At 44.4% G+C, this 22018-nt stretch overlaps 1 protein-coding gene across 2 annotated transcripts; it reads right to left on the minus strand.

Annotated features, from left to right (window-relative positions):
- Window positions 1-13210: 13210 nt before the first annotated feature.
- On the minus strand, window positions 13211-21746 carry crot (carnitine O-octanoyltransferase). 2 transcript variants are annotated; one of them, XM_079751880.1, is made up of 17 exons: window positions 21677-21746; window positions 20948-21072; window positions 20653-20777; window positions 20054-20235; window positions 19833-19957; window positions 19619-19727; window positions 19057-19150; window positions 18824-18949; window positions 18609-18710; window positions 18419-18502; window positions 17003-17131; window positions 16791-16921; window positions 16578-16701; window positions 16357-16435; window positions 16092-16185; window positions 15731-15850; window positions 13211-14739 (listed from the first exon to the last, which is right to left on the minus strand). In XM_079751880.1, the coding sequence occupies exons 2-17, from the start codon at window positions 21060-21062 to the stop codon at window positions 14619-14621; spliced, it is 1860 nt and encodes a 619-aa protein (XP_079608006.1). In that variant the 5' UTR covers window positions 21063-21072; window positions 21677-21746; the 3' UTR covers window positions 13211-14618. The 2 variants fall into 2 exon arrangements, with proteins under 2 accessions (XP_079608006.1, XP_079608007.1); XM_079751881.1 differs by having other exon boundaries at window positions 13212-14739; window positions 17003-17110.
- Between the last annotated feature and the right edge of the window lie 272 nt (window positions 21747-22018).

The raw sequence follows: 22018 nt of genomic DNA on the forward strand, positions 1-22018 counted from the left end.
TATGAAATAACAGCCTGTTGACATTCCTTGGGTGGCCTGTGTAATTGCGTTCAGTTATACGTTGCTCGAACATTAAAGAGGACACATTATGAAAACAACAATTTTCCACCACTCCTTTCAGCTGCCCACCCCTCCTTCTCCAGCAAAAAATAATTACAGAAAACGGCTAATAAAATGCTTGAGGTGGCGTTTTGAAAAGAGAAAACTTTAATTTTTTCAGTACATGGTATAAAGATAATTATGAGCCTTTGATTGATATCCAGACATTTTTTGCGGAAACACATTCCTGTTCCCACTTGTATTGGAGTGAACGAGGATATCTACTCTGGGCCCCTTGAATTGAGGGACTTGTCCACAGCTCGCTAAAACGACTGCAATACCAGGCTTGACCGCTGAGCACTGGTAGATGGCGGAAGTACTGTTCCTAGGGGCTTGGTGCTGCCCAGTGTTTGTAACGTTCGGACTTTGGAACGACTTGCTAGTGTGGAAGCGTTTCCGCTAGTAAACACAGCGCGCTTATGAATAAAACATGTGAGCAATCAAGCTGATCGATATTTATTTGACTTTTGTCCGTTATGAATGCGGGCATGTCTCCTTCGCATGGAGCTTCTTTGAGGAAGTCACAAAAGCTTTGTTGCGGTTCATCGAATCGTCTTTATTAGAATAAATTCCATTCATTTTTTATAAAACTAAGTGAAATTGTCTGAGAACTTAATTTATGCATCATATTTAGAGTATGTTTGATTACTATTATGCAGGGGAAAAAAGACAAAGAAGGTGTTGATAAACATATTTTATTTGGATATATTATTTAACTTATCTGATTCATTCATTCATATATACCTAACAACTACCAGTGCTATGAATATAAGTAAATTATATAAATTACAATTATATATGTTCATTACAAATTACAAACATTGCAAATGATTGGTGGTGCATTTATTTAACAACATTGGATCCAGCAATAGCTTCTCACCGACAGCCATTAATGGCAGTATCCCTTCCACCGGTAAACAAATGTTTATGCGCCACCCTCAGGCGCACAGAAGTCTCCGTTTGCTGGGCTGACCCTAAAAGAAAAGATTAAACACAAACATAAATAGGTATATGTAACCCAGGCCGTGCGAGCTCACGCCACTCCACACCCGGACTCTGCGTTGTGTTTGGTGTAGGTGTTGGGGGGGGTGCGGAAGGAGGGACACACGGATGGTTTTCTTGATTTATGGCTCGGACCACGCCGCCGTTTATTTCTCTCATTCACAGCTCAAACGTTCAACCTTACGGCAGAGAAACAAACAACTGACATAAGTATAAAAAAGAAAAGAAAGAAGAGAAGGATTCACCTACGGCTAGCATTCTACCACAAAACATACGGATAAAACATAAGTACTTTACATTTACACAGAGCACCGCTTATGCAGCTTACCTTACGGCAGAGAAACAAACAACTGACAAAAATGGCGCTTGCGCGGGCAAATCCCTGCAACAAAACGGTGGCCTGTAAGGCCAAAAGGCCACAATCGCTAAACCGCTGAGGACCAACAACAACACAACAGCGCCATCCATGGTCGCGAAAAGGCAACTACCCTACATCCACCCCTTCTTTAATTGATGGCGTCTCAGTCATCATAACAAAATAAGCAAAATAAGGACCACCTATTAAACATAAACAAAGAGAACTGCCAAAATATGTGAAGAATGAATAAGTGTGGTGTGCAGTGTTTTATGATGAAAATGTGTGCATGTACCCCCCCATTAAGGTGGGTGCTTTTGCTGTGTTAAGCTACATGTGTCCTGCTGCTCTTCTTGCTTTGGCTCTCTGCCACAACTTCCATCCTCTCTCTATCTTCTGCCGATCCTCCTCTGACTCCACGACTCGTAGCTCACAGGACAGCTTTTTGGGGGGACGTCGATTTCTCGGCGCGTTCCTCCTCGGAACATTGGGCCTGGGAGGCAGGCTGGTGCCCCTGGCTGTTAAATGTCCCTCCTCTCCTTCACTCACTCGTCCCGTCTCTGTATCCACTTCCTCCAGTTCTGTGTGTTCACACTGTCCATTTATTGTCCCAGGTACACACTTCTCCACATTGTCCTCCGGGTTATCCACTTCCAAGTCCTCCACTCTGTCTGACTCCTCTCCGGCTTGCTCTCCCATGTCCTCTGTATTCTCCATCTCCATGTTCTCTGTATCCTCCATGTTCTCCTCTGTGTCCGGTTCTACCTCTCCTCTTGTCATCCCACCAGCCCGATCGACTGGAAGAAACATACACTGTGTGAGGAGATTGCGATGGACCACTCTCTCTGTGTTGCCATTTTCTGAGCGCACCACATACACAGGAATGCTGGGCTGCTTCTTCACCACAATGTATGGCCGGGGCTCCCACTTGTCTCCCAGTTTCTGCCGCCCCTCCACATGACACACTTTAACCAGAACTCTGTCACCTGGGTTGAAGACTTGACTCTTTGCTCTCTGGTCGTAATATTTTTTCTGTTGTCCCTTGGCTTGGTGAGAGGTCTGATTAGCCTGGGCATAAGCTTGTGACAGACTCAGGACATACAGAGTCATGCAGAGTCTGGACATACTCACTATACTCACATGGCTCATTAGTGGTCTGCAGCCCGAAGATCAGGTCGACAGGGAGCCGGGGATGCCTGCCAAACATCAGGTTATACGGCGTGTAACCAGTAGAGTCATGGCGTGTGCAGTTGTAGGCGTGTGTCATTGCATCCACATATTCATGCCACCGCGGCTTCAGGTGAGGCTCCAGTGTCCCAAGCATGTTCATGAGGCCGCGTTAGCGTTGCTCTGGCCCCTCCTATACTGGACATCGAAGTCAAAGGCAGCCAGCCGAGACACCCACCGCTGGCCCGTAGCATCTAGCTTTGCAGAGGACATGACATATTTAAGAGGGTTATTGTCTGTCTGGACTGAGAATCTACGCCCATAGAGGTGGTCATAGAATTTGTCTGTCACCGCCCATTTTAAAGCGAGGAACTCGAGTTTGTGTGCAGGATACCTCGTCTCAGCTGGACTCAAACCCCTGCTGGCGAATGCTATGACCCTCTCTGCTCCACTCTGAACTTGCACCAAGACGGCGCCGAGCCCCTCCCCTGAGGCGTCCGTCTGAAGGACAAAAGGCAGGCTGTAATCAGGATAGCCCAGGACTGGAGCGGTCGTCAGCCTTTCTTTCAGGGTCTGGAAAGCCTCTTCACAATCACAAGTCCACAAGAAGGGTGGGACAGGTGCCAGACTTTTCTTCCCGCCTCTTTTCTTCTTCCTTGGGTCACCAGTAGTGAGGCGGTACAAGGGAGCAGCTAGGGCGGAGTATCCACTCACATACCGGCGGTAATAACCAGCGAACCCCAGGAATTGCAGCACTTCCTTCCGGTTTGTGGGTCTCACCCAGTCCTTAACCCTGTTGATCTTCTCTGGGTCTGTCCGGACTCCCTCAGCAGACACCAAGTGACCCAGATACTGCACTTCCTGCCTCATCAGCTGGCATTTGGAGGGTTTTAACTTCAAGCCATGCTCCTGGAGCCGATCAAACACCAGCTGCAGCCTCTCCAGATGCTCATCAAAAGTTTTGGAGAATATGATGAGGTCATCAAGGTAAATCAACAGGTGAGTGAAGTTCAGATCTCTGAAGCAGCAGGTCATGAGTCTCTGGAAGGTGGAGGGGGCGTTCTGCAGTCCAAAGGGCATCCTGTTGGCCTCAAACAGCCCCATCGGTGTGCTGAATGCTGTCTTGTGTTTGTCATGCTCCGCCACCTCCACCTGCCAGTAACCCGACGTGAGGTCCAGTGTAGAGAAGAACTTTGCTTGCCCCAGAGCTTCCAGGGCCTCTTCTATTCTGGGCAGGGGGAAGGCGTCTCTTGTGCTGCAGGAGTTTAACTTTCTGTAGTCAATACACAACCTTAAAGAGCCGTCCTTCTTGGTCACAAGCACTACAGGTGAAGCATACGGACTCTTACTGGGCCTGATGACTCCTGTAGCCTCCATCTCAATCAACAACTTTCTCACATCTTGCCACTGTGCTGGGGGAATCTTGCGATAAGGGAGCCGAAAAGGCTTGGAATCAACTAGAGGGATGTCGTGCTGCACTGTCTTTGTGTGGCCATAATCCATGGGATGCTGGGAAAACACACTTACATTCCTCTCCACAAGATCTTTAAGGTGGGAGCGCTGGTGCTCATTCTCAACTGCTGCTTCCCCCAAGTCCACTCCACAGCTCGCCACAACCTGATCCAGACTCATGCACGTCTCTTTGCTCTTGCTCTCGTGACATTGGCCCTGCTTTTTGTCTGAAAAGTCCACCACGCTGTTCACCAGGGAAACTTTGGCCAGATGTGTGTGAGGCTTGATGGTAATAGTCTGCTGGGACAGGTTCATTACCCTGACAGGGGCACATCCTCTCTTTACATCAGCGAGGACTTTGGCGACTAAGAGGTCTTGGGGGAGCTGCAGGGAGGAGTGACCTTCAATCATTGCAGTGTAAGTCTTTCTTTGTGGGCCAGCCTTTATCTTGCACATTAAATCCATCTCTTTTCCCCCAGGAATGTGTACCTTGCGGCCAGTGTACACAGCAGGGCCCACCACGTCATCCACATCATTATGTTCTATGCCCCCAATCTCCAGCAGAGAAGTGTACCACTCTGGATGGCTCTGCTTGACCTGGTGGAGAAACTGCTGGCCATAGGTTGCTCGGAGATGGGTTCTGGAGGCACGGAGGACATTAGTTCCCACAAGCAGAGGGACAGAGGAGCGATACTCAGAGTCAGTTACAACAAAAGCTGGCACATTCTTGAACTCTTTTCCCAACACAGTCAAGTTGATGCGCAGGACACCATGGTAAGTTACACTCTGACCGGCTGCACCTTCAATGGGAATTTTAGAGGGCTGGAGCTTTTGTGTCTGGAGGATGGGGTGGTTGCACCAGTATTGGTGTGTAATACTGGTTATCTGAGAGCCTGAGTCAATGAGCGCTCTGCACTTCATTCCATTGACTTCCACCTACCCCTCATTCCTGGGGCCCACTAAAGGGGTATCCTCTTCTCCATCACCAGTCTTGCTCACCTGCAGTGGGGGGTCTTGCTGCTTGCCCATAGTCGCCCCGGTGACCATGGGCTCTAGCCGTTTAAAGGCAGAGTGGGGTGAGGTGTGGTCCCTTCTGCAGGGGTCATGGGCTGAGGTTGTTGGGCCCATATCTGATTGGGATCTGGGAAGACTGCTCTGCAAACCCGGGCTATATGTCCTTGCTTCCCACAACGGTAGCATGTGACAGCTGAAGTCTGGGTTGTGGGTCCGGGGGGCGGCCGGGCTCTTGGTGGGGGGACAGGGGCAGAGAAGGGAGCAGCCATTCTTGATTCAAGGTGCGTCAGCTTAGCCATCTGCTCCTCTTGACAAAGGGCTAATTTCTTGACGAGATCTGTAAGCTCTGACCACTCTGATGTATGTTTAGCTTTGTCTGTCTTCATATTTAAAGTACACTCTGATGCAACCTGGACCTGTGCATAGGTTTTCTTTGACTTGTTTAATGACTGGAACTTTTTTGTCTCTTTTGCCAGATTTCTGAGCTCATCTTGCAGCTCCCGGAAGCTCAGAAGCCGAGGTTTCATTGGAGCAATCCTCATGTACACCTCCTCCTCCTTTAGTCCTCTTAGAAACTGTCGGGTGAGTTTACTGTCACGGTCAGGGAAAAGCTTGCCCCCACTTTGGGTTTCTTCTACAGCTCGCAGTGTTGCCTCTAGTGCTATAGCATAAGAGCAGGCAGACTCACCTGGCCGCTGGCCACGTTCATAGAAGTCGGCCAGTGGGTCCAGGGAGCCCTGTGTGTCACCGTACTCTGCCCTCAGCTCTTCAAATGCCTTCTCAGGGGTTTGGTTATGGGGGGGTAGATTCAGGATCAGCTTCCTGGCCTCACCACTCAGGTGACGTACCACAGTGGAGAAGCGGAGATGGGGCGGGAGCTCTATTGCCTCCAGGAGATATTGCATGTCACGAACCCAGTCCTCTATAAGCATCTTGCTGTCAGCGTTACCAGTGAAGACTTGGACATTCTTCACCTGATGAGTCTGCAGGAAACTGCCATAGGCTGCTGGTGGGGGGCTTGGGGTGGCTGTGGCTCTGACAGGGGCGTTTAGAGGTGCAAGCATGTGCTGGATGGAAGATGGAGGCAGGAGGGCGTGTTGGGGGACTGCATCTGGATACATGCTGACTTGAGGGACTGAGGCAGGGGGCTGTAGATATACTGGGGCTTGGGTGTGGGGAGAAGATGTGTAGTTGAAAGCAGCATGGGCAACATTCAGAGAGGTGGGCGCAGCTGAAGTGGGGCCCCATGCACTGGTGGCAGATGAGTGCAGGGGAATCTGAGCATGGTGTGCAGCAGCTTGTGACATGTGCAACTGGGGGATTTGTCCATAGTCTGTGCCTTGGGAGGTCTGTTCAGCTGTAGAGGGGTTATTCATAGTGTTCATTGTGTGTGGTGTTGGGAAACTCAACATGGGGGCTTGGGGTGCAGGTAAGGGAACAGTATCGCTGGTGGGGACCTGGGGGCTTGGCTGATAAACTTGCGTTGGATAAGGGGAGACAGCTGGCTGGTTCATGGTGGGCTGCTGTATGACTTGTGTCTCTGGGAAGTTGGGATATGGGGGGCTTTGAGGTGGCAGGGTGACTGTGGGGGGCCTTTGCACACTGGTCTGGGGCAGGAGGACAGGGGGCATGGTAATGTGCACAGCCGGCTGGAACACTGGGGGAGTTGCACGGGGATCAGTATAGGGGGACAGAATTGGGGGTGATGGGGTGAGCTGTGCGCCCAGTCCAAAGTCTGTGGGCAGCCGGACTGGAGTGTGGTACTGCAGCTGCTGAGTAGGGGACCTGAGGAACTGGGTGGTTAGCTTTGACCTCACAGATGGTTGTTGGTGACTGGTGGAAGCTCCTTCACTGGGGAAGTGAGTATGCGTTCTGCTTGGGGAGTCATAGCTGTGGGTTGTTGCAGGCACAGGGGTGGGTGGGCCTGATGTTGCTGCAGTGAGACCCTGCTTCAGTGGAGAGTCTGCATGGTCACTCATCATCTTCAATATTCTCTGTCTCAGATTTAAGCAGCAGAATAAAATGTAAGTGTGTGTGCGAATTACTTGTTATGCTTGACTGTGAATGGGTGTAGCTGTGGTTGAATGTAATAAACAAAATAAAATGTGTGGCAGGCACAATTATCACTTAATAACCCAAAAGCTCACACAAAACATTAATTCAACTCAAAACGTGATTACACTACTCTATGTTCAGCACAGAGAATATGAATGAGAAAAAAAACAACAACACTTGCTTAATATCAATCACAAATTATCCTTATAGAAATGTTTCACACAGAATATTCATTTAGGTACTGTAGCTTTAAGACTTTTTTTTTTTTTCGTCTCTTTAGAATATCATGGAAATGTCTTAAATAGGAAACACAACAAAATAAGATGCACTTCAACTTTCAAAGGATATGCTGGATAGGATGAAGATCCTGGCAATGCACCTTCACAGGAATAACTCAGTTCGTCACACACAGTTCAGTACGGCGGCGGCGTTGAGGGGCTGCGGCCAGCCTCGCTTCCTCTTCGGCCTCGGAGCGCCACAAATCCGGGTCACGGCACCAAAGATGTAACCCAGGCCGTGCGAGCTCAAGCCACTCCACACCCGGACTCTGCGTTGTGTTTGGTGTAGGTGTTGGGGGGGCCGCGGAAGGAGGGACACACGGATGGTTTTCTTGATTTATGGCTCGGACCACGCCGCCGTTTATTTCTCTCATTCACAGCTCAAACGTTCAACCTTACGGCAGAGAAACAAACAACTGACATAAGTATAAAAAAGAAAAGAAAGAAGAGAAGGATTCACCTACGGCTAGCATTCTACCACAAAACATACGGATAAAACATAAGTACTTTACATTTACACAGAGCACCGCTTATGCAGCTTACCTTACGGCAGAGAAACAAACAACTGACAAAAATGGCGCTTGCGCGGGCAAATCCCTGCAACAAAACGGTGGCCTGTAAGGCCAAAAGGCCACAATCGCTAAACCGCTGAGGACCAACAACAACACAACAGCGCCATCCATGGTCGCGAAAAGGCAACTACCCTACATATACATAAATAATGTAATCTTTTGAGCGAGTAAATTGACATTGTTATTGTATGGGGTCAGAACAGTCTCATTTTTGTTCATGGATTTACTTTACATTTATGCATACCAATATCCATTTGTGTTTGCATTGAAAAGTATTTGTGAGAAGAGAGAATACGTTTGTGAATCCTTCTCTGTGCATCATGTGTGGATCAGAAATGTTTTTCCCAAACACATTTCTGATCCACACACAATTGTGTCTTGTTTTAAATAAATGTAATATAAATCCATAAATATATGAATTAAAAAAATATTTGCAATTTTCATCAAAATGTATTTGGATGTTGTTAAATGTATATACTAACTGTTAAACGTGAATTTACAAGACGCTTTTCATTTGTGAACTTGTCATTTATGTGTGAACTGGTCTGTATTTATATGTGGATTGTTGAGACTCTGCCTCCCTCGTTTTCAGCCAATCACATGACTGCAGTGACTGGGTTTTTTTACATTTTCAGTGCCGTTTACTACTTTAACGGCACCGACAATCCCAAAACTCAGTCGAAACTAGATGGAAAAAGTGTGTAGTTCAAAATGTGACGCAGCTTTTACTTCTTCGCCACCTAGAGATTGTTATATACCATCATTAAAAAAAAACATGTTATTTCCCATCAGTGGCGGCTGGTGATAAAAATGTTGGTGGGGCACAGTAATAGACAGGGGTCCCCCCCCCACAAAAACAATTGAATTGAATAGATTCGATTTCCTGTATTCTGGTGCAATTTGGGGATGGCCACTACCTATTTACCTACTATTCATTCAGATTCATCGTGGTGATAAGAAAAAAGAAAAGCGATACCATTGGCCTGGGGCGCAGACTGGTGCGACCCGAGGGCAAATTTTCTTGCGCCAATGAAAAGCTGTCTCTGCTTGATAGACAGCAAAATGTTTGCGAGCTTACTTCAACATGGCCGGCGCCCCTGACTTGGAGGAGGGCTTCATTTCGAATGACCAATAACTAGCCTAGCCCAAATCATTGACGTTCAGACGCATTTAAATGGTTGCTGGCAGTGACAAGTATATCACACAATTACACGAGGATAAACGCTATGTATTTGTGTTGATTTATTTCGTATTGATAATAGTTGATTAATAGTTGGCAGAAGCACTCGAGTTGAGGGGGGATGTCATCCCCCTTTGGAATTAAAATGATTAAAATTATCCCCCTTCTGAGACAGCCATCCCCCCTTCCCATCCCCTGTTATTTTATCAATTAATGTGTAATAATACCGCTATTTCATTATAGCGGCTTCCTTTTTCAATTCGGGGCAACGTTACTTTTCCCAGAGAGAGATATGACAGCGATACTGCATTCTCGGGCAGTATGCTATTGCGCAAGCATGCAGGCACGCTTGTTGCGCGCCTGCGTGCTTGCGCAATAGTGCCTTCACGAGCTCTCATTCCATACCGTACGAGACAGACACTGGTAGTGTGAAGCTGTCTCTGCATCTCAGACATCGCTTCCGCAGGCAACTCTGTCAGCTTTTGTCCCTTTCATTCCAACCCGTGAGCAACGCTAGACTTCCTCCTCTGCTGAATGCATTTTTGAAAAAAAAGAATAAGAATCAGTTTTTAAAATCCTTAAATGTGATGCATGCCTCCGAATCGTTTGATGGGTCCGATCAGCTGCGTTTTAATATAATAATATATAATAATGATGATAATAATAATAATAATTATCACACCGTTGGTCTCCCACCATATACGCTATCATCAGCACAAATGATCTGTCCCCAGGGGTGTAGCCACATGGGGGACCTCTGACCAGCCACCCTGGTCAGAGGTTGGCCACCCCCCTGGCCCCCCGAGTCAGATAAATATATAAATAAATATATAAATATATATATATATATAATTACATTTAAAAAAATAATAATTAAAAAATCCTGAACGGAAAGAAAGCTGAAATATATACACTGTTAGTTTGTAGGGCTGGGCGATATACCGGTAGTAAAATTTATACCGGTATATTTTAAGAGATATGTAGTTGAGACAATATCGCCATATCGGTATATTATATATTATTTTGATGTTGCCTTGTGAGCTCTATTTTATAAGGCCGACCGCTGCTCTCTGAGCCTACAAGCCATGTTCAGCTGCTCAATCCCGCCCCTTACATGTATGCAGTGTTCTCCCACCCACGTTACGCATCACAACTAACTTTGAATAAACACGTGGTGGTAGAGTACGGAACCCGTAAAGGGCCATGGGGTAAAAAAAATGTTTTTAATGTTTCTCGTCAGCACGAGAAAGTATCGCACGCATATCACTGGCAGTGTACGTGTGTGACGTCAGCGAGTCAGTGTACGAGCGAGGAGAGCGAGCGGTAGCGTGCGTGTCAGTTTAGTGAAGTAATGAACAAGTCCGGTTGTGTGTAAGAATAAAGTACCCATCCTGTCAAGAATCGGTGGCCGCTTCATTCCGACCATATTCCGACCTATAAGCAGAATCACTGCCAGTCCAAGTGAAGGATGTTGCCCCCGATAGCATCTGCCCTGGAGGGAACGTCTCCCCTGTGCGGTTTCCGAATGTTTCAAACAGGCAACACTATTGGGTTTTTTTTGCACGGCTCTTCTCAATGCCGTGGAACGCTCCGTTCACTTGCATGGGCCCTTCACAACTTCCGGCGTTGAATTTATATTTGATAATTCACCGTTGCTTAGTATAATTGACCGCTGTCAAGGAAAACAAAGGATTTTTTGCCTCTAATGACGTCTTTGGTAGCACTCCGCAAGTAGTCCGGTAACTTGTCAGCCCCGGCGTCTGGTTTCTAAGCGACGTCACAACTTTGGCGGAGTATTTCTCTGCTGATCAACACTACGAATGCTGGTTACAAATGAATTGTAAAAAGACACACCATGAAGTTATTTTTCGTTGAGGCAAGTAGCCGTGTAATAAGCGGGAAAATGTATAGAACGTCGCCGGTCATTATCGAAAATAATCCCCTTTAGGGCGAAGCAAGACAACTCCTCTGCACGTCGGTGACCTGTTCGCCCTGTCTGGGCTTATTTTCCCAATAATGACCGGCGTTCTATACATTATCCCTTACATATCTGTTGTTAAAGCACAGCTGTGCTTCGTTGAGCAAAAAACAAAAAACTAAACCTAAATAAATGGTTGATGGTGAATACTTGTGGCGTGGAGTTAAAACTACACACTTTACCCGTTTTATTCAAAATATCGTTATAATATCGTATATCGCCATTCGAACAAAAAATATCGAGTTTCCCATAGACATTTGACCGAGGGAACCGGGAGGCTCCGAGGCTGGACTCAGACGTCGGAACTGCAGTGAAGAAAGGGCGCCCTCTGGTGGCGCCCTTAATTGATTAATAAAAATATACGAAAAGAGCGTAAATTTTTGTGGCTTCCCTGATAATGAAGTCACTTTGAATAATTCATACAGTTCTATTATTTGTTTCTCAATAACATTGTGTAGCATGTAGCATGTTTGTGTGTTTTAAAATGAAAAATAAACAGTTGTATGTAATTGCATTGTAATTTAGTTGTGTGATATGTGATAAATATATATTAAATGCATAGAGTATTGGTTAAATCTATTTTTCTTTGATAAATAATTCTTATTTATCAAAAGAAAACTGGCTATTGCCTAATTTTAGTGAGTAATGTAACGTAATGCAACCAAGTAAATTAAAATGTCAAGCACAAGAAAATAATTAAAATCTACTAAATTACGTCATAACAGCAAATACTACAGATATAGGAGGGAAATTATGTTCTTGACTATGAAAAACAAGTAGACTTAACTTAATTTGTTTAAATAAATATAACTTAAAACTTGGATGTAATTAAGCAACTGTTACTTAATATCTTCACAACTGTTATGTTTTATGGTAAGTAAAATTTACTTGATACAGGCAAGTTAGTGTTACTTGATATTGCAGCATTAAATTTTACTTGAATCATTTGCGTGCAAATACTTACAATATATGTAAATCTTATGAGTTCTTTTTTCAGTGCACACACACACACCAAGTACAGCACAGCAAATTCAGAACAAAAGCAAAGGTAAAACAAGTTTACTGATTTACAAGTTTAGTAGTTTACTTTAGTGCTCACATTTAGTGAAGAAACCTAAAATCAGTGTGAACAGCAGCTTAAAACTCTTTCATATATTAATGACTATACCAACACAAGGATTTTTGACTAACCAAGAATTGTCTTCAAATTGGATTGATTGATAGATTATTTCTCCCGCCAAGCATTACGTCCGAGAATGTCAGGCTCTGGTAACGTTCAGCCATCAACATTCAAAGTTTAAGCAAATATAATATAAAGCCAAGACCACCGCATCTTCTTCTCCTAAGTTGCATTGACACATTACTGCCGCCAATAGTTTGGGTGTGGAATTGCATCTGTGATCGTTGAAGTCTCCGGTAGGGCTTCTCGTCAATTGATTGACGGAACAGGGGCACATCAGGGGGCAATCAGATTTCAGCAGGGGTCATTGCCCCTGTGGCCCCGCCCCTAGAACCGCCACTGGCTTTAGCCTCAAGTGGAAGTTGGCGTTAGTTCTAACCGGGCTTAATCAACTAAGCGCCACCTTCGTTAGCGAGTTTGATGGAATATCCCTTGGGTTAGACTGAGGGATTTTTATAAATTTTTTATGTTACAATAGCGGTTTTATAATGATAGAAAGCCGGTTCTGAATCGGTGAAGTAGCCTATCCCTTTAATGAGACCATATCTTTCTCTTGAAATACAATAACCACTTACTTCAACCCTGTATTGAACCCAACCATTCGTCGTGCAGGGATCGAAAGAGACCTGCCTTATGCTTCGTAGCCACAAGAGGATTACTATTTGGACTATTTCAGTGTGACATTGATATTACGGCCAGATAGTGATTGAAGCCTTTGTTAAAACATTGTGTGTGGGAGATGTAGTCTGCATTTACAATGATTGTATGATATAAAAAATTGGTGTCCGTGTTGCTGTCGAGCTTCAGCTCACTGGAGTAGTTCTTATTTGCAATAAAAAAGCATTCTTTAAGGAGCACGTTAGTTTATTTAAAGAAGGATCATGTTTACATTAGTCATTTTAGTTCTCCAAACAGTTTAACTAGTTCACATAAAATAAAAACATTGCAGATTAGTGACTCATATTTCATGTTTTAACTTTATTGACATGGCTCATTGCATCAAGAACAGATTCATACAGAATTCCTATTTCACATTCAATAATCACTTCATTGGGTAGGTATTCAAACAAAGTCAATCAAAGCCTGCAATTTATTCAACATATAGGATCATTTTTGCTTTGCTGTTTAAAACATTCAATGTTAGTTTAAAATGACTGCAGTATGAATGGTCACTCATGAACATTATAGAGAACACACATCTCATCAGCAATATACTGTAAGTTTGTTCTTTAATAAGGTTCACTCATTGAACCTTATTGGACGGAGAACAAAATATAAGGGAAACATATTTTGTTTCACTGGCTTCAGACTTTCAGCAGTTAATAACAATTATCAGGCTAGTAAAATAAAACATCATGAATGAACAAGGACGAGTTAATATACCCCTATACCTTTTTGGCAAAATCTAAAGCCTTTTATTACGGAGAACAGAATATCCAGTTGAAAGTAATCAAAAGTATCAAGATTGAATGATCAATTATTTGTCACAAAATGCATTTCACTATGTTAGGAATGTACCTCAAATTAAAAGGTACATAAATGTAAATGAAATGTCCATTAATGTAGACTATCTAATGCCCACAACTACCTGACTAGCTATTGTTCATTGTCAAAAATTATGATTAAACAAGTTAAAAAAATTAACAAAATTGGATATGTGCCTGAATTAAACAGGGCACCAAAAGAGGTCGGCAGAAAGCTGAAGTGGGTGAAAGAGCAAGTGCTTAAGTGTTCAATACGTTCGCATTAGGAAGACTGAGTGATAAAATATCATATGTATAATATAACGAGCAGGTTTACGAACTGTGTGAAACGGTCACACCTTGATGAGCTATGAGCCTCTGTGTTGCCAGTGTATTCCTGTGGAGTGGCGTGTGAAGCCCGTCCTAGTGCTGCTCTACCCCGGGCAGCTCAGACTCTCTACTGTCACGCTGCACTCAAAGTTCAAACTGTTTCAACTTTAGCCCAGTTCACACTGACCTCACCATGAGGAATCAGATTACAGCTCTGTTTGATGTTTTAAAACCAGCTGCATCTAAGCAACTTTCTTCATTTCTAAACCTAAACCTACATGTCGTATCACTTAGAAGGGTTGAACTAAAGCCAGTCGACAAGTTAAGTCAAGCCGGACGCTTTCCTGTGAGACTGAACCAACGGAAGAAGCGGCCTCTTAACATGGAGCGTTCACCACAACAGTCATCTCACCTTTATTCACAATGCCAAACCTGGGTGTCCATTTCTTTTCCTAGACGCTCATCGTGTGTGGACTACTTCAGTTATGGGTAGTTAGAGCTGAGATGTCGTGGCTAGGTGGAGAATATCATGCAGAGAGGAACACAGGGTCTTGAAGAGTGACTCTGTGTCCGTCTCTGGGTCAGACTTCCAAGCAGTGATGGACATCACAATCCTGTCGGTATAGATTATCACATAAGATATACATTACATGAAGTCAATGTACAAGGTAGCCATGATCAAAATAGACCATAGTTAATGCAACAAACAAAGGTATCCATTACTTATAATACAACCAAACTAGCTGTCCATTAACAGATTCAACCAAGCTAGCTGTCAACTGGCTAATACAACCAAACTAGCTGTCTGTTGACTTATACAACCAAACTAGCTGTCTGTTGGCTTATACAACCAAACTAACTGTCCATTATCTAAAACAGTGGTTCTCAAACTATGGTACGCGTACAACTGGTGGTACATGATTCGCTATTTAGTGGTATGTAAAATAATAAAAAAAAAAAATCATTTTAAAACATAATAATATCAAAATACTAGTACGAAGGGAAATATATTAACCAAGAAGTGCCTTTCCTCTAATATTTTGGTTTCAATATTACCCTGTCCGTAGACATCCAAGATTACAAGCTAAACTGACGGCAAGATATAAGTGCTACAATTATGAATGGTTCAAAACACTGCGATCGTGGTTCGGTAGTGCAGACAGGAAGAGAATATTTTGAGCAGAACTATATAAAACGGTGACAGGGAACCGAGCAGAGGTGTTATGTGGTGGTGTGTGTTGATGTCCTTAGAAATTAATCCATGAAACCATTGCATCTCGGTTGTAAGTCATCTTACAACCAAATACGCAGCCTTCCCATTAGTCTTATAATTTTGTAATAATAATTAGGCTTTTTCCAAAAGGTTGTTGGTTGCCTCCTGCGTGATCTGTGCGTAGATGAATAGGGCCGCAGGCCAACGCAACTGTATTTTGTTATATTTTATAACAACGGTCATAATGGTGGTACTTGGGGAGACAAATTTTCTGAGATAGTACACGGTATAAAAAGTTTGAGAAAAACTGATCTAAAACAAACCACCGATGTCCCATATAATAGCAATGCACATGACATTTATACAGAATAAGCAACATAAATAGTTCTCACCGGTCGTCTCTGATGCGATAAAAGAATCCATAGCCATGCTGCACCATCGGAGCCACAGCACCAAGGACGGTGGTGTACCCGACCAGACTGGACGATAGCGTAAAGTTACCGCCGCCACCACTGTAGACACAGAGACACTTACACAGACACACTCTAACCAGTCGGTATCCAGTGCTTCCAAAAAGCAAATGCACAAGATATCAATGTTTGTCCTTGCATCACAATCTAACACACACACACACACACACACACACACACACACACACACACACACACACACACACACACACACACACACACACACACACACTTCTTAATGAGTGTTTTCAATTCATCAAGCAGGTTTGAGTTTTTACTGCACCTCTTGGCATAAAGTGGATCCATGAAGAGATGTGGAGTAGGAAGTCCCTCCTCCTTAGAGATCAGATACAGGCCCAGCAGATGCCTGTCAAAACCTGCAAGCAAGAATTGCGAAATATTGTGATGAAATATATAGTTTAACACGTATGCAATCAAAAAGTTACTCCAAGATGTCCACAGCTATTTTAGGAATGTCTTCAATACATTACAACGATGGGGAATACACACACAAATAAACCTCATGTCACAGAAAGAGAAAAACCCACCTTCTCCGTTCTGGGCCAGAGCCATGAGTTTGTTGTGCTTGTTGAAGGCCTTCAGCAGAGCTTTCCTCTTCACATCCTCCTGAGAGTTAACATGGAGAATAATGAAGGACGTATACATACTCACTTCCTCATCCTTCTGTCACACACACACACACACACACACACACACGCACACACACACACACAAGCTCAAACAGACTCACACACACACACACACTCACAGTGCACGTGGGGTCGGTCATGGCCTGACACCAGAGGACGGCCTCCTGGGTGCAGGGTCTCATGGTCTCCGTCCGGCCGTGGTAGAACCTGCGTGTCATCGCGGTCTCATAACAACTTCCTGGTCTGAAACAAGGGAGAGAAGAGTTGAGTCCAACAGGTCAGAGGATGTGTTGTGATGATGATGGAAGAAGGGCCTGTTCTAGGCTCAGTACCTTCCATGCTTTCGGTAGTAGGCTAACTGCATTGCCAGCTGAACAAAGGTATCAGGATGGAGTTTCCTCTGTTTAATGGCTTCTTTTCCAAAGGCGGTGAATGCATAACAAATAAGCTGCAGGTTTTGTGCCTGGGAAATCAAACAGAATATTAATAAGTGAAAATAACCTTCAGATCCAGATCCAACCCCTAATGTTTGCTCCTTGCTCACCGTGTTCCGGTAGTGATGTTTTGCCTGGTTAATGTCACTTCTGACTTTGGCATCCACTGTGAAAACCAGTTCTTCAGGGAAAGGCATGGCTCTCACAGCATCAGAGCCCTGGTTATAAAGGACAGATGTCTAGGACAGATGAGACTTCTAAATGTAAAAAGCACACAATAGTTGTAGACAATTAACCTATTTTAATGTATGCCTACACAGAATCCTCTCTAGAAAAGTGACTCCAGAATACAGTTAGACAGAGCTATTAAAACAGTTTCACATCCTCCCCACAATACAGATGTCAATAATCAAATCCGGTAACGTTTACCCAAGACACAAAGTTGCCTGTGTTTTTATCAAGCAGAAAAGTGCTTAAGGGGATGCCTTCTCCCTTGTGACCGGTTTACCCCAAGCACAAAAGTTGACATTAAGATGACACTGAGGAAAGGCAAGCTGGCTAGACAATACAAGGAGCGGGAACAAAGCTTTAAATGATTAAAAGGAAACAACATATGGATTTTTTCATCACATTCCCTAATCTCTGCAGCCAGCCTGCAGAACGAGATGCTCTACTCCTACATGCTCCTCAATGTCCTGTATCTGAACTGACTGTAAAGCCCTTTCTCACTGGACAAAAACCACACTGACACCCACTAACATCTGGCTTTGGTCTTCAGTCTGTAAGGTTACAATTTGCATTCAGTCCCAGGACAAAGGACTGCAGTAGCCACAGGTATTTATCAGCTCCATCTCCGATCGGCAGTCATGTTAAAGGTCCCATGACATGCCACCATGTGTGGTGTGATTAGCCGTTACAAGCCGTTTTGGAAATCGGCCCCTTATGACATCACAAGTGGGTGTGTCCACCTAGATGTGTGCTGGATAGATCAGTCTACCAGCCTACCCAGTGGACTGTAGCAAACGTTGCTCATCTAGCCGTCACACATCTAGGTGGACACGCCCACCTGTCATGTCATAAGGGGCAGATTTCCAAAACGGCTTGTAACGGCTAATCACACCACACCTGGTGGCATGTCATGGGACCTTTAACAGACAGCCGGGTCACACGACTTGACCCCTTGACTTGACCCCATCACACAGGACCCGCCCCGGTCCTGTGTGATGCTATGACGGGTGTGGAAGTGCCAGACGTTGGGGCGTAAACAAACAGGAACTACAATTCACTGGCCTCCATGCTGCTTTCTACTGTTTACTAACCATTTTTCCAGTGGGTTCATTACTTTGCAAGTGACACATCAGATAAAAAGAAAGGCATACTTGCCAACTGGGAATAAGAAATGGGTCAATCACAAATTTGAGAGGGTTTATAACAAAGACCTTGTTATCCTTTATGGCCCGCATAATAAAATGAGCTGGAGTCTCTTTGGATCTACAGTAGGCCCACAATTTGAATGTGATGCTTACCGTCCACTCCCCACCTGTGGCTTCAAGTCTCTGGTCTATGTAGTAACACAGAGACACCAGAATCATCGCATCGTAGGGTGCGTGCTGGAACAGACAGTGAAGAGTTCACATTGAAGTTAAGGCAGTAAAAAGGTTGTGTTGTCCTTCTGTGCGAACGGGTTAAGGAGGAGGATCAAAGATTGGAACTTACATCACAGTTGGATCCAAACGTGCCATCTGCGTATGAAATGGAGTTGTACGATTTGTCTCCCCAGCGAATGGTGGGGTCACCCGTTAGAGTTTCCAACGTCAGCTGGGATGTGGGTAAGAAAAATAAAGACCAAAAAACGTTTCTTGTTGGAACACTATCAGTCAACATCACAATACACTGGAAGTGTTCTAGTGATCTGGTTCTGAAGTACGTACCGGGGTGTAGTCTTCTGCCGTGGCATAGGGTTTAGCTTCGTCCAGAGAGACAACAAACAGACTGCTTTGGATGATCTCCAGGATGCTAGTGTTGACGGGGTCAAGGCTGATCAGATGCTCTCTGGCCTGGGGAGGTGGACAGAGAGGAGCTGATAACTGAGGTATGGTGAGAGGTTTGTCGCTACACAGTTGAGTTTAACAAACGCCTCTAATGCGGTACATGACAGCCTCACCTTGGCCCAAGTGGTTCTCTCTTCTGAGGTGAGGGCAGCGACCCCATCTCCTTCTGGCCCTCCTTCACAACACTCGGTCACATACTGCAGCTGCCTAGAAGCATGACATGCATATCAGGGAAAGCCGCAAAATGTAAAAAGACAATTTACATAACAATTAATATAACATTTTGACACCAAAATGTAAAACTTTAAAAGTGCTCCAAATCCGATGCTGTATGTGCAAAACAACAATCAACAGGACTTATTGCTGTTGCTATAATTGCAAACAATAGTGATACAGCAAACATAATAGTTTATAATAACCTTTGAGATAAAGGGTGTTTCTACAGAGCTAAGTGTGTACGCATGCCCAGAGACTTATAAAACAACAAAACAAGAAGGTTGTTGAACTACCACCCTCATAGCGATAACGTCTCACATGACCTCCCCTCCCTCGGACTGAGCACGCGTTCACCTTTGGTACACTGTGTGTGTGTGTGTGTGTGTGTGTGTGTGTGTGTGTGTGTGTGTGTGTGTGTGTGTGTGTGTGTGTGTGTGTGTGTGCATGCATCAATGATACCTGAGCAGCTCTGGAGGAGTTAGAATCTTTCCATCACATAGAGCATCAAAGGTAAAGATTCTCCCACGACGCATCACCACAACATGGGAGGGACAGGAGCCCTCACTCTCTGTGAGAATCACCAAATAAAATCACAAATTGCATTGCCTCATCTTTATGTCAACGAAGGAGAGGGATGGGGGCAAATACTTTTGTGATGAGGAAAATACAATACCTGTTTTAAAATAGTTGAGGATGGTATCCTTGGTGACTCCAGGTACCTTACAGGTGCAAAACAGCATGCGGTACTGGTCCATGTCCAGCCCTGATCTGCCAGCCTTATGAGGAGCCATCCTCTCCCTAACAACAAACATGAAGACCATCCATCTCATTCAGCCCCTGCACCATCAGGCACAGAGCAAACACCCCTTTGATTGGTGATATCTGTGATCTTACGTGCGGATCAGGTCCCAGTATTGCAGCATGTGCCACAGGCCAACACTGTTCCTCTGTAGCTGAGTTCCCTCAGCGGGGGGCCAGCAGTGCTCCAGGTAGGGGGCCGGTCCTCCAAAGTTGACGTTGAGCTGAGAGGGGGTCCGGAGCTCCAGGTAGGCCGTGTTCAGCCACCACTCCTCCAGCTGGGGGACAGAAAAACAAAGATAAATGATTGCTCAGAACGCAAATCTGAGCTAATCTGCTCAAGCAGAAACTGTAACAGAAAGTAAACTCATAGGAATTTATAGGAAACTTGAGGATAACCAACACTCCCACATGACATGTTCTCTGCTGATATAGTGTATAAGTGTATTATCAAGTGGCAATCTTTAACATAATCGGTTCACAACTAAACTCAATGTCACATTGGTGTGTTTTCGTACTAATGAGCTTATAATGGTCTACGACGCAAGCCAAATAACTCTTGAGTATATCAATGCTTGATTTCCTCTTGCTTCTGCATTGGATCATTTGTCTGGGTATTAAAAGGTGCTGAAGGTGAGATTTGAGAGTTGTACAGAGAGAGACGTCAGGAGAGTGGCACCAGGTGTAGCCCTCACCCAGTTCCTCCTGGTACTCGCTCTGTGGAGTAGTTTCTGCTGCAGGACTTGTCCAACGCCCTCTTGGAAGCTCCTGACATTCTCCACTGTAGCCTCGTACTCCTGCTCGGTTGCAAATGGACGCACTGAAGAGGAAACAAACCCTCCAGAATGAGTGCTCCCGATGGTTTATTAGTTATGTACCTGTGCCTGGTGTCTGAGGGCCATCACAACTATTTGAATCACAACTTTGAACAAATACGGGAATACAGTGAAATCTATTTGGTGATCACAAATCTGTTTAGTCATCGTCTACCTGCATCCAGGTACTTGGACAGGCTTCCCTCCAGCGAGGGGACGGGAAGAGGAGGAAGGCTGTCCTGGTACTGAAAGGTCCGCTCTTGCAGAGTCCCTGACATTTGATGTGCCATGATGTTTCGTCTTAAAGCGGAAAACAAAACAACTAGTTCAATCCTAAGGTAAATACTACTTGAATATATTTGAAACTAAATATGTACTTACTTATATTTACTTAAATACATGTATGATGTATATATATATATATATATATATATATATATATATATATATATATATATATATATATATATATATATATATATATATTTACTATTATGATATATGAATAATGGTATATTAATCAGATGATATATTGGGTATTATTTGACGTGTGTCTCGGTCTGTCTGGTTAATAGTAACGGGCTCTTTGTGTGTCTAACGAGTCACAGTAACGTCCTCCTAGTGGCCCTTAATGACACCTGGACTTTTTGTACACCTAATTATGTTTGAGTAATTAAACAAGCGTATGATTTGCAAAGTGTAAGTGAATGGTTTAGTGTTAATAAACGGTTATGAATCGCTTCCTAAAAAGGGTAACGTTTTGAAAAAAAAAGGCGATCGTGTTCTATACAACGTTAATATCTTATCACGTTAACGGGGTTTCTAGGGTCAGAGAGGCATCGGCGGCTGTATGTCAGACCGATTACATTACGACAACAGCAATAAAGTAGAGACCAAAACTCACCTGTTATTCTGTTTTGGACATTTGTGCTCAGGCCGACTTTCGCAGGCAGCTTCTGAACCCCTTCCTCCGGGCGGACTGTGGTGGATGTACGCTCTTCTCTGTTCATTAAAGGAGCAGTAGCAGGGTTCATTAAAGGAGCAGTACCCGGGCTTTCACCTTTGCCCCACTGAGCGGCTGCAGACCCGGCAGTCGCCATTGCGCATGCCTGATATTAGGGCATGCTAATGCTGTAATCCATTTGGATGGTGCTGGTACTGCAAGTTGTAAGTTGCAAATCTCCCAGTTTTTTTGCGGCATTTGGCTAGTCATTGTTATTGTTAGCTGCATTAGCCTCTTTAGCAA

Source organism: Pollachius pollachius, assembly GCF_949987615.1.
Source record: "Pollachius pollachius genome assembly, chromosome: 1".
In the NCBI taxonomy this organism is placed as follows: domain Eukaryota; kingdom Metazoa; phylum Chordata; class Actinopteri; order Gadiformes; family Gadidae; genus Pollachius; species Pollachius pollachius.